Here is a 14072-nt window from a genome sequence, read left to right on the forward strand (position 1 = left end):
GAAACTCTTGGTTTTCTCCCCAGTTTGTCAATATCTGTGCTGAATTACAGAAAGATTAGAAAAAACATTGGCAGAGAAACTCTCCCAAAACACAATGCCTAGGACTGGCTACTTGGAAAACGATCCCTTTTGGAGATGGTGCATAGCCAGAGGGGAATACCTGAAGTGCCTAAGGATATCATCAGAGAAGGGAGGCAGGGAATGGAGGTATTGCTTTGGTTTTGGTATCTCCTGCTTTAGACAAACCACTTCCTTGATATTTGACCAAGAAGGAAAGCAACTGTTTGTGAGGCTTGGGTTAAGGAGAGGGAAGATTTCACCATGCAAAACGATCCTGCCCTAAAGGCAGAGAAACTGATTTGAAGCTACTCTATATCCAACAGTACAGCTGGTAACTCTTAGAATCACAGAATTATTTAGGTTGTAAAAGACCTTTAAGATCATCAAGTCCAACCATTAACTGGCACTGCCAAGTCAACCACTCAACCATATACCTTAGGTCCACATGTACACATCTTTTAAATACTCCCCTCCAGGGATGGTTACTCAACCACTTCCCTGGGCAGCTTGTGCTCCAGATCCTAGGCAAACAGGTTCCAGATAAAAACTTGGTTTAATCAACATTTTTGGATATTAAGAAGTAAAAACCAAGTCAGAAACTTCATCTAACCTCTCCCAGTTTCTGACTGACTTATTAGTGCTTTAAAAGTGTTTAATAATCTTACAAGAAAATACTAATTTTAGAGCTGATGGATAATATAGTTGGCTGCTGTTATATTTTCCATGAAGCAGTTGCAGACATGCTGAATCCTCATTGTTTCATATAGACCAAATGGGAAGTCATAGTTAAAAACCTGCGGTCTTCAGCTGCAGCTCTAGAATCCATTGCAGAGTTGGAAGGTATCTTACTAGCTGGTCAGGTTGTGCCTACAGAAACAGAAACTTTTTATAGCAACTGGCTGATTAGTCCAGTAAGTGCCAATTGTCCTCAGGAACCTTTTGTTTAGGCCAGAAAAACAAAACAAAACACAAACTAAAAAAAAAACACTGACACCTGGGAGTCCTTATGTTATGATAACATGCCTTTTGAAATTTACAATATGTGGCAAACCAACCAGAATGGGGATGGAGGAACTAAAGAAAATTACTCCCCTGAAAGCTGTTACTGCTATAAAAAGCAATTATGAAGTCCCATAGGTTAAAGAACCCTATTAAGATATTTTGTGGGCATCCTGCACTGCTGAACAAGGCAGTACTGCCTGTTCTTCCTGTACATTAAGCAATACAACAAGCAGCGATGAGAAAGGCTAAACTAGGAAAATACATTGACTTAGGCTTTCTCCATAGACAAGAAATACAAATCACGAACATGCCCAACATGCCCAAAACTTAGGACACCACAATCATTCAAAAAACACAGATCATATCCTTTCAGACATCCTCTGCCACTGTCTCATTTTCTCTCCTTGAATTATCAGAATGATAATTTCACTCTTGTAAAGTAAATACCTCTCTTTCACTGTGTCTCATTTGTTAAATAATATAGCAATCTATCTGCCAGCTCAAAATACGCCCCAGCAACAGGAACTCCGGCCCTGTAGTTTAGCCAGTGATTTGCTGAACCGAATGGTTGTTTCCCACAACCCATAACTGTTACCAGCATCTTCTCCTGTCTTCCTCTCCCTGCTCTTCCTTCCAGCATCTTCCTCACTAACATACTGCTAAGACAAATAATTTGTGTTGGTAGATGTCGAAAAGCTTCTTCTTCCCTCTTCACTAACACGGAAAGATGGTATCACATCAGCAGGAGTTCTGCAGGAGTAAAGTACTGCTAAAGTTATATAAACCCAACTTTTAAATCCAGCCCTGGCCCTGAACTGTATCAGTCCGTGGCAGAAAGCAGCACAGGGAGCAGTACAGAATCCTTGCACCCAATGACTCCATCACTACTAACAAATTACAGAGAATATGACCTATTCTACAAAGAATAAATAAAAATGCAATCCATCTGTTTCCAAGTAAGAATGATAGACTAAAATTATGACAATTTTGATTCTTTTTTCACTTACCAGCAAATACACTTCACTAAAACCAGTACAAAGAAGCAAAGATATTTTTCCAGTCTACAATATTATTATTTTTAAATGTTAAGGACAAGATATCAGTACTATCCACTGTATATTGTATGTGGGATGTTTTAGGATTTTGTTTGTATTGTTACAGCAGAGCTGGAAATGAAAACATACAATCTTGTTGCTCTGTCAAATGTGTATGTATTGGATAATCAGATTCACACTTAAGTAATTTGGCAGATCTTGCAGGTTTCATTTTTTTCCCAGTGCAAAGTCAATATTACTACCTCTCTGTCATTTAGCTGAGTTCTCTGGTAATGATCCCTACTGAAAATAAAACACTTGCAACAGTAAAAATCCACTTTGCCAAGTGTGGGGTACAGCTGTGTGCTGTGATATCCTAGGGAAAGGATTTTAATAATTTTTCAATTGTGTAATAGATATTTGCTAACATGTTACTCTTGTGAGACTGGAAGACCCACTGAAGATGTTGTTTACAGCTTTTTACAAGCAGGAGAGGAATTCTACTGCCATTCTTAATAGACCTCAACTCAATTGGAGAGGGTCTCATTTCATTAATTTGCTGCAGAAATTTAACAAAAGCAGCATTAGGGGGGCAGCTGTGAGGTAGGAAATAACATTTTCATGGGAACAATGCTTGCGGCCAGTGCACATTCCGATCTGCCAGTTCACATCAGAGAGAGACACTGCAGGTTCCAAACTGTAATGACTTAGTCTCCTGAGATTCACATGGTCAAAAATTATCATCTTAACTCATTTGTTATAAAAATCTCTAATAGCTACTGGACTGACTTAAACATTAGGTTTATTTTATTGAAATTCTAACAAGAAAGTTGGTGGGAAACAGTAAAGCAGTGATTGTAATGTATTTTATTATGTATATTACTATTCAAAGAAAACTTGTGTGTGCATCTCAAAACAAAAGTAACAATATTTTTATATGAATTATCTGTTTCAAAGGTCTCTCTCATTACAAATCGGAAATACCTTGCCTGTTACAGTACATAGGTTGACTTGAACTGGATTTTCCCCGCTCTGCTAGATATCAAGCTCTGCACGCTGCTTCATCATTATAAGTTAATGAATCAAGCTCTGCACGCTGCTTCATCATTATAAATTAATGATGTATATCTTTTCCTATATTATGCCTGGCATTTTTTTACATACAAACAAATTTCAAAATTGTTTGGGATCAGACCGTTGGATTACATACCAAACATTGCCACAACAAATGAGTGATGCAGAAAAACCACTGCAACAGATGACTCTTTCCAAACACTAGCAGTTGAATTCTTCACAGAGCTTCAGAGATTTTTGATGAAAGTTCTCACCATGTCTGAGAGAATAATCAGCTACTTCTTATGTAAAAATACAATTTATAACAATTTAAAAAATTATAGCATCTTTTTAATTTAAATTAAATTAACATTATAATGAACATTATTATATTCATATTCATCTACTGTTGATAAACTTTCAAGTTTTCCTTTAAAAAGTTACAGAAAAGTTTTATTACCCTGCTAAAAGTAGTGAATCTTGGAAGATATCCCTTTCTTTGATACAGTGAACTAAACCAGCCATTTACTACGTGTGAATGCAAAAAAGGGCTAACAAGAACACTGAAGTCCAAAAGTCTTGCATTAGTCAGCTGCCATATTCACTTGTAAATATAAGCAGTCCATATGAGCTCTGAAGGCTTGGCAATAAAGTAAGTTCTAAACAGACAAAGTAAGTTTTTAATAACATTCAAAATCTGAGTTAGAAAGCGTCATCTTTAACCCAACCTGGCAAAGAAGCAGTTGCATTTGTAAAAGCATGTTAACAAAAAGCTTGCTGAATTAAAACTGACAGGGAGCAACCTGATTTAATTGAGAGTGCTTCTCACATAGCTGCACCTTGCACGTACTTAATCTGAAAGTTAAATGCTATGTGCTTATTCAAATGTACTGTTGAATTACAGTCTTCCAACAGAGAAAGAAGAGAGGGGGGTCATTCTGTTTTCTATATTAACAGTGCTGGATAAGTCACAAGCTACACTGCAAGCTTGCTTAGTGCTGCCCAGATTTGCTCCTTGAAGAACGGCTGAAAAGAGCTCTATGAAATGAAAAGCAAGCAGTGAATTGATAAGCAAGACTTAAAATCTACTGTGTGTTTAAGACGTAAAACCACCAGAGAAATAATGCAAAATCAAGTTGGGAGAGTGAGAAAAATTTCAGACTTGAAGGCATAAATGCTCGAAAATACATAGAGGTAAGAAACATCTTGTGTTGCCTCAGGGTAAGAGGAACCATGATTTATCATCTTTACTTGCAAAACTGAGATTAGCTATAAGGAAGATTTTCTTACTTATAAAACACGTTGACAGCTAGAAAACTTTGGAAGATAGACGTACAGGAAAGGGACAGGGTGCACAACTGAGATTACATTAAAGGAAAAATCACATAGCATCACAGATCTAGAGCTGGACAGGGAAGGGTCAGATATTCCAAAAGGGCTTTATTTAAATAAATTGCTGTATTCAATATGGATTAAATATATTGCAGCAGTATACAGCTGCATGTATACTTCACTCATGAAAGACTGGATTGCTTTGATTAGTGCTGTGAAATGTGGATGTGCCCATGCTCGTTGTACTGTGTATGTGCATGTGTGTGGCAGCGAGCATCTAAAGAATAAAGCAACTCCGACGTTTCCTTCATTCCTTGTAAACTCGGGTTGCTTGAGGACTCTGAAAAATCAGGGTCAGAATAAGCACTGCCAACATCTCACAAGCCCATAGCATCTCTCTGAATTGATCTTCTGGGACTGAGAGCTAAACGGACACGAGCAAGAGATCTGAAGCCATAATTACTTCAACCAAAGAGACATTATCTGGGACATCATGATCTTGCCTGCCTGACTTCTGTCACTTTGACAAAATGACTTTGAGTCACTTTGTGCCTCTGGGGGAAATCAGAAAAGCATACAGAAAAGTTAAGACCATCATTAAAAGAAAATGTGAGGAGACATGGCTTACAACTTCCTGAACACAAGCCTGCAAACCTTGTTTTGCTGACCTGGGCAGGACAGGTCTGTGACCAGAGCTCCCTGCTGAGGCCATGTGCCCCTTGCACACCATGCATGTTTGGAGCAAAGGCGCCTCTTGCTTACCCTGGGCCTCCATATGAATCATGCTTGTGTTACGGCTACGACCTGGAAAGTGCTGGGCTCCCGGTGGCATTTGTAGGGAAATACACAGGGTTATTTCCTGCTAGCGGCCACCCAATGACAAATGGCCCAGCTTGTTTAGGTAGCACCTTATGGACCTTATAGACTAAGAGGATTTTTAACACCATGCAGGTACAGTGATAGTACTGAACCAAAATGTTCAGATGCTTGGTCAAATAACATTAAAATCAGATAGATGGCAATGACAAACGATAGATGGCAATGACAAACTACTGGCACGTCATCTTACCATAGGTATTAAGTACGCAATGGTAAGACCAGCACGGGAGCCCTGACCCTTCCTTAAAATATCATACGTGCCAGATAGGTCTGGCAATGTGTTTCAAAGGCACTGGCACAGAACCAGTAACTATGTTTTTAAAATACTTTTATGAAGTAAAAAAAAGAGTTTATGTTTGTTTCTTAGCAGGCTAAGTGATAAACTTACTAATTATTTTTAATGAAGTACATTTAGAGGCATCAGTAAAGAAACTATATTACAGAATCTTTTCACTTTTATATTAAAACAATACTCAGGTAAAAATAGTAAAAACATACAGTGCTAAGGCAGAACCACAGAATCATAATATCAAAGAAAGAAAAGCCTGATGAGCTCCAACATTCAGTTCCTTGTTTTTGCAAGTTTCTACATCACCCTTAGTTATTGCTATTGCTATTCTCGTCCACAGACCTGTTGTGATCGCTCCTCTAAAAACTGAGATAAAAAATTCTGTCTATTGAAGAGCTTATGATTCAATCTAATTTTAAATATCTTCATGAGTCTTTTTTAACACACGCAAAACTGCAAAAACTAATTTCAACAGTTATAGCTGCTTCAAATTGTCATTTTAATTTTAGTTTTCATCCCTACTTTCCTGCATGTCTACAGAGCTTTCCATCTGCACCTCATTTCTTTTTATTTTCAAACTACTGATGCACAGGTTTTAAATAACCTTTAGTAACAGGAGTACATCAGTGCTTTCTGCATCACAGGTCAGAGCTGACTTAACAGACGTTAAAGAGCAGGCCGCATTCAATGGAGAGGGAAGTAATCTCAATGATAATGTGTTGCTCTCAAAGAATAAATGTCTGAGTTCCCTGCTGGGCACCATATATCAAAGCTGCAGACTGTTCAAATGAGGTATTTTCACTGTTCACCTGTTAATAATGTGTACTTCGGAATTCGTCACTTTATTATTTCCCAGTGGATCAAAATACATTTCCTAGTTGTAAAGGAGTCTATACAGCTTTTGTACTTTGAAATAACAGGAAAAAATGGGTCTCCAAGGGTTTCATAGATGGTGACAAATAACTTAGAAACAGATGACTTTGCTAGATTTTTTAAATTATTTGTGTTCTACTTTCAGTACAGATTTTGCAACAAATACATGAATTCATATAGTTCCTTTCTGAAACGTTGGTATTTTTTTTCCTTTTCCATAACATTTTTCCAGAAGTCACAGATAATTTTTTTCGGCATGTCACCTACAAAAGCGTAGAAAACCAAATGGCCAAATTATTGACTATATGTATTGCTACAGACCCAGTAGCTATATAAATTTACAGCTTTTGAAGATTTGCCTCACTGTGGAATACTAAAGATAAAAAGCTTACGTCAGAAAGTAGTGGCTTTGAATCTGTGCTTCACATGGGGAAAGAATTCTCTGTGAACTGCTAACAGACTCTACCCAGCCCAATAATACTAATGAAATCTTGCTTTAAAAAAAATTAAAAATTTTGGTCCTCTGATTTCACAGACTTGCAATACATAAGCAGCTCTCTGCTTACCTTGTCAGAAGTGTGCAGAAGAGTTTTGTTAGAAGGACACAAAATGAAGTTGCTGCTTTTTGCTCAAGGACTCTGTCCATCATACCTATCCCAGCGTCCTGAGTAACAGGACATATTGCAGCTGAGAAGAGCTGGTGAACATTGTACTGCAACCTACCATTCTAAACCCAGGAATGGCAAGATCACTTTGTTGTGATGTTAAAAAAATTGTTAGAACAACATATTGGGTTAAGAGCTGCAGGAAGCTGCCTGCTGATGTGCTTTGCCTGAAAAATTACATGAACATTAACATAACGGTATCCAAGTTATCTCTTCCCCTCATAGCAGAAATTATTTTGGATGAACCTTATCTCTGTGTATGTGTATATATCTATATAGCTAGACCTCTTGTGACCATGGACTGCCCATACTGCAATTTTGCTGAAGGACTGATCATGCAGTGGGGAAAGAGTCTCAGGCTACAACTTTCCCTTACAAACACATGGCCTGTTTGGCTAGAAAGGTCAGGCACAATTAACTTCTCTCATCTAGCAGTGCAGTGGGAGCAATCATTACAATAATTCTGAAATAGCTTTAAGAGACCAAACAGCACGTGCATATTGAAAATGGATTCTAGATGCTTTCTATCTTTTGCAGTTTTGGATAGTTTTACCGTAATATAGATTTTCAAAAAATGTTACTAGCTTCCACCCTTGTGACAGAGCTTGCACAGACTGAATTAACATGCGTTTTCATCCAGCTTTGCAAAACACTGCATTTAACTGATAATAGATGCAATCACAGTCGAAGGCTCATAAGAACTGAAATAACAAGATTACAATATAATGGAAAACTAAGGAACAAATACTCATCAGGTATCAGTTTTAAAACTTACAAATTAAATTCTTTAAAGATTTTTTTTGACTGAATGACTGAATGACATATAAGAACTAGAAAGTGAATTTGAAATGAAACTTCATAGCCAACAAGGGAAGGAGCACAGAGAGCATGAAGAACCGCTAGGAAGAGAAAAAAATTTGTATCTGAAGAAATTCATTACTTAAAACTACATCCTGCACTCTGTTTCTTGCATCTTCAAGTGCCTCTGCAATATTACACCCCAGCTGACTTTTTCTACTACAAATTCTCCTTCCTCAGTTGTGTCATCTTCCTACTTAATCAGCTCTATTCTTTCTACTGTCCTTTAGCAGTCACTTCTTTTCTTCACACGGGATGTCATTGATTTCTCCCAATACGTAGCAAAAACACATGACTGATTCTTCTGTGCTGTCTCTGCATTCTTCTCTTTATACATTTGTTTTCTTTCCTTTGCCCCTGTCATAGACGCAGAAATTTATCACTGGACCCCTTCCTCAAATGTTTGATTTGCCTAAGTAGTAGTATGCTATCTTCTGTTTTCCTTGTCCCCCATGCCTCTCTCCTTATTCTTACCTCTAGCCACATCACTGGCTCTTTCCCCAAATCATAGAAACATGCTTTAGCATATCCCTTCAGAAGTAATGCAGTACCTCTGCTCTTGCTCTCATCAGTTCTGCAACTACAGCCACATTTCCTTTCTCCTTTTAATCTCTGAATTAATTGGGCACATTGTTTTATGTAAATCTCTTGAGTTCTTGTTTTCCAATTCCATTTTAAACCCTTTCCAAACAACTGTCTTCCCCTTTTTACATTCAGTTGAAACTGCCAAAGTCTTAAGTGATTTCTTAAGATTTCAGAAGTGCAGTTCCCTGCTTTGCTTTGCTACAATTAACCATGCTCTAATATGTTACTTCCCTTAGTTCCCACAGTTCATACACTCCCAATTTTTTCTTTCATTAACCTCTCATTCAAAATGTGCTCTAGTAGATTCTCATTTTTTGCCCACCGAGTTAACTGTGACAGTCCCACAGGGCTGTAGCACTGTCTCCTCTGTCCCTGTCCCTCAGGCATTGTCTCATTATCAATGACATCAAAGTATTATCCCTTCTGCAGTGAACACTCCCTCTCATCTCCCTTGTCTCCTCCTGCCTACACTAAAACCTTTCTTTGGCACCTCCTTGTGAATCACCCATCTCAGCAAAATATCATTAAACTCAGTATTTCACTCCAAGATCTCTTGTCTCCTTCTCCCAGTCGTGTGGATCATGTGTGTCATTCAGAATGGTTATCTGGGCAGGCCTTTTAATTCAGGCTTCATATTAGGTCCACTTTTTTGTGACTTGTGCATGCTTCCTGTTTCACATCTCTACCCTCTCTGTCCACCCACACAGCTAATTGCTTTGTCCACTCTCTCACCATTTCAGATGCCAGCTACTGCCATGCTTTTCTCCAGCCCTGGCAATTTACCTAACCTAACCCCTTCCAGGACACTGTAGGAAAGATAAGTTTCATAGCCTTTCAGTTTGGCTGTCACCTTTCTCCATACATCAGTAAAAAACTATACTCTCTTTTATCTAGTTGTACATAATTCATCTTTATTTTCCAGTATTTTAGCAGTTGTTCTTTATCACATTTATCTTCTCACATTCAAGACTGAAAGAACAGCTCCTGCTGCTCATCAGACTTGCCCCATCATCCACTAGATATATTTTTAGTAAGCACCTCATGTTTTTTCCTCATTGACTTTAATGCTTGAAAAGAGTTCTCCAGAAACATTCACAATTATTTTCTTTCTTCAAATCTCCTCTTAGTACTCCCTGTTGCCAAGATGTCCCCGATCTTGTGTTATGTGGAACATTTCTCAATTCCTCTGTGTTTCCCTCTCTAGACTCATGTGTCATCTCATGATTTAGATTCTGTGTGCTTGGAACAAAGGTTGTATTTTTCTTCTGTATTTCAACAGCATGTAGCACAGTGAGATCCTGCTCTGTGATTACAATTGCTGTGTATTCATATGATAAAACAAATCTATTGTGATTATCAGAACTAATGCTTAGGATTGATATTTAGAAAAATAAGGAAGGTTAAGATTTAGAGCAGACTTAAACAGATTTCCTGCAATAAAAATTAGAATAATCACATATTAGAACTAAGAGGGCTTTTTTTTTCTCCTTGAAATCATCAGGGGGCTGGAATAAGATATAATGCCAGGGAACTGTACATAAGGCATCCTTAAAAATTGCAACAGGGAAGCTTGATCCATGCTTTCTGCTTACTGACACGTATCGCCAAGAAAGAACATAATTATGTTTTCCCTATAGGTCAACCATATGCCAAGGTTTAGTTTTACAAGGTTTAATGAAGGCAAAATCTGATGCTGCAGCTATTTCTGCCAAAAAAAGGTTTATTGATTTATTGTGCTTCAGTGCTCCAAAAGCTAAAGCAGCTTATTGCACTGAGGGACTCTTTAAAATAGGCATGGGATGGATCCATGATATCTGTCTTCACGGTCATTTAAGTTACATTGAACCCACCTATGATCTCAGCAGATTGAAGCCCTTAATGTGACTGTTAGCATTATAAAGTACATAAGCACAGTGACATCAAGAGGTATGATGTGTCCTTAATAAGCTAATTTTTGATGCTGGAGTGATTGAGAGCAGCCCCCACATTCCAGATTGCCCAGAGGAAAGGTGACTGCTGTTCAACTAAAGATGTACCTCTGAAGTAAAAATGTATGTTGAAAATTCCCGTCTGCAATATAACTTTTCTTGAAGTCCAGGATCTCAGGAACTAGATGACAAGTTACTATTGTTCTGTGATGGATGAACTGGCTGCTTTGATTCTATTGGGTATCTCCAATACCTATTGATATTTTTAATTATTAAATAACATTTTGGTGACTGTTTAATATTGGTGGCATGTCTGAAAATATATCTTTTATATATATATATATATTTTATTATTATTATTATTATAAATTGCAAGGTATAAGGTATTTTATAAATTGCCAAAGAAGTGAGAAGTCGGCACTGAATTTACAACAATGCTTTGGATCAATTCTGCCTTCAGGTTTGTGCACTGAATTCACAAGTCATGGTATTTCAATGTGTTAATCATGCACAATTGTATATGAATGTATAGATGTACCTATACCTGTACTTATACAGGAATCAATTTGTACTTTGCAGTTTGTTTCTTACCCTAGAAGCATGTTCAGACAATACTGAAAAGATGAGCATTTATTGTACCATGGGGAAAAAGAAGGTGGATATAGAGAAACTTCCCTTTTTATTCACAATTTACATACTGAAAGTAGCCAAAACATGCAAAGTGGGCAAATAATACCAAAGGCTGATTTCCACACTGGGAACCAAAATCTAACAAAAACAAGTGTCACTGCAGAGCAGTCACTTAAAATATTTTGTTTCTCCAGCAGGTAGGGACTCCCTACTTCTGCTGCTTCTTCCTGAGGGCACGGAGCAGACGAACAGGCTGGCATGGGGAACAAGAAGTTGTTTCTCAGAGGACTTTATTTTCTGTGGGGAAAGCATTTTGGCTGAAGACTAACCTGAGTGAAAGCTGGAAACCAGGAACAGGGTCATGCTTTCTGAGAGACAGGACTTCCAGATCCACTAAACTGGGAACTTAGTGGGAGCCGGGAGAGAAAAAATCTTTAAAACATCTTTTTCCACATTACCAATTAGCAGTCCCTGGAATATGTATGCCAAGGTAGTCTTAAAGACAACTGTTTCTAAACTTTTGCTGAATTCTAAAATGCACTCACATGAGTGAAGGAATGATGGCCCTTAATATATAAAAGCAGTAGTATGGCTATACTGGCCTATACCATCCCAGATGGAAAGCTGTGCATTTTTATTCTCTTTTTGTATCACCTTTTCTTTGTGCATGTCTACGTGTGTGTGTGTGTGTACAGGCATGTACACACATAATTTTGTAGCAAAGGAAGAAAGTGGACTGCCATAGAGCACTCTGTGCTTACCCTAGTACGTATGAGCATAGTTTTACAGGCATGTTACCTATAGGTTGTGCACAATTAGCAGGTTAAACTTTTTTTTTTTTCCTGAGATTTTCAGCCATTCTTGTGTAGGTGAGAGGGGGTTCAAGAATACTCAGCAAATCTCAAACTCAATTTTTGCTAATGAAGAAAGAAGGAATATCGTATTTCTCTTAATGCAAATTACATGGATTTTGCAATACAAAATGTCACCCATTTACATTAAAAGTCATGGTTCAAAGGAATTGTAGTAAAATGTATGAATCTAGGACATTATCTGATAAAACTGTAGCCAATTGTGCTGAAATGTTTCTGGACACAATACAGCAGCAGTGGTACATGACCCCTCCACAATACAGAAACCCATGACAGTTATTCACATGGAATAAAACCAATGGAAAACTCTGCTTATCCACGTTGATTGTCAGTCAATATGCACATTTATCAGCCTACACAAAGAGGATTTAAAAAAAAAAATCCAAATTCTCTTCTTAAGTACTGACACACATGAAAGTAAAGATGGTTTTGATATTGATGAGATATCACTCAAGAAAGGATTTTCCCCTGAAATAATAATTCAAGCAGGGAATATAATGAGGAATCTTAAAATTTCTATTGGTTATTATATTCAAACCCAAACCAATTGGTCTAAACCAATTAAAAAAAAAAACCCAACAAATTTAAAAGAATATGCTGTAGCTGCGTGCATAATAATGAGTCAAGTTAGTATGCTGAATCATTTGGTATGCAGAACAAGTTCACAGAAGCTGAGAGTAAAACTTGCTTAAATGAAATAATCATGTTTGAAACCAAAAAAAGCTGCAGAGAACATGGACAACAAGCTAAGCAAAAGGAAAAAAAGGAGAAGACAAATAGGGTTCTGGTACAGGAAGAAGAATAGGTCTATAGAAACAGACGTATATTTTACCTGTCATTCTCTTTCCCTTCCTCAGCTTGGTCTTCTTGAGCTTTTTCATCATGCCCTGATCCTTTGACTTCCTGCTTATCACAGTTCTCTGTCACTTCTTGCCCTTCCCCTTTTTCATTAATTTCTTGCTCCTTTGCTTTTTCCTCCTCCTCCTCCTCCTCCTCCTCCTCTTTTTCTTCCTCCTCAGGAAATATTCCACCTTGTTCATGCCCTTCCAGCCCTCCCTCTTGTTTTCCCTCTATATCCCTTTTCCTTCTGAAGTAAAAAAAAATTGAAAGAGGCATGCAAAAAGAAAAAAGAAAAGAAAAGAATAAATTAAAGTCATGGAGAAGAGCATGCATGAACTCACAAGAAAGGAAATGCAAAAGAAATTAAATAAAAACTGACAGATGGAAGCAGTCACAAGATAAATCATGTTGGCTAAGACCTCAACATCCTTGGGACATTGTCTTAGGATGGTGTCTAAGTCCCTTTTTGAATAAAAGTTGCGTGGCAATACATCACATTTAGAAAAGTATACATGACTGTATGACAGAAACAATGTGGTCTTAACAATGCTCATATAAGCAGATGTTTAAATAATCTTTTCAAATGCACCATTTCTCTCAAGAGGAAAATTTTCTGAGAATTAATATAGGCTGACATTGAATTTTGCTGAGATATGCAGGTGGGTTACACCTCAGAAGGCAAGAAAAATGATCTTTCATTCCTTCTACAGCCAAAGCTCCTCTGAGTGTGCGCAGGGCACAGGCAAAGGCAGCACTGTGCTTTGCTAACAGATACACTATATACATCTTGTTGAAGAGTAGTGCAACAGTTGTATGCCTACAGTTAAACTGGACTAGTGTTACGTATTATATAAGTTGAATTAATCTGTGTAACTACTAAATAAGACTTCTATAAAACTTCATCAGCTCTGGCTTAAAAGGTGCCTGTGACATTGCCGGCATGACTTTTCAAGTTAAACTGTCTTTTCAGCCATATTAAGTATTTTACAAAATGTTTTTTTCAGAAAGTGCAAGTTTAAGTGTGTCTAATGCTTGCTGACAGCATATGCTTGTTATTTTAATGTATGCTATTATAACCCAAGATGACAAAACTTGGCTAAAAACAAATACCACGAAGTCTTCAAAGAGCATTAGATGAAGAAGGCATTTAAACCACCATTTTACAAACTCCC

The 14072-nt window shown here is 37.5% G+C and overlaps 1 protein-coding gene across 50 annotated transcripts in view; it reads right to left on the bottom strand.

Annotated features, from left to right (window-relative positions):
* RIMS2 (regulating synaptic membrane exocytosis 2) overlaps positions 1 to 14072 on the bottom strand; it is a 485159-nt gene that overhangs the window by 61929 nt on the left and 409158 nt on the right. For 45 of the 50 annotated variants that reach the window (XM_055705905.1, XM_055705897.1, XM_055705915.1 and 42 more), the window contains one exon: positions 12893 to 13147. The exons of the other annotated variants lie outside the window; for them this stretch is intronic. In XM_055705905.1, the coding sequence (XP_055561880.1) occupies positions 12893 to 13147 (255 nt within the window). The remainder of the gene's footprint in view (positions 1 to 12892; positions 13148 to 14072) is intronic. 50 annotated transcript variants of the gene reach the window in all.

This window comes from Falco cherrug, chromosome 3, assembly GCF_023634085.1.
Source record: "Falco cherrug isolate bFalChe1 chromosome 3, bFalChe1.pri, whole genome shotgun sequence".
Taxonomy (NCBI): domain Eukaryota; kingdom Metazoa; phylum Chordata; class Aves; order Falconiformes; family Falconidae; genus Falco; species Falco cherrug.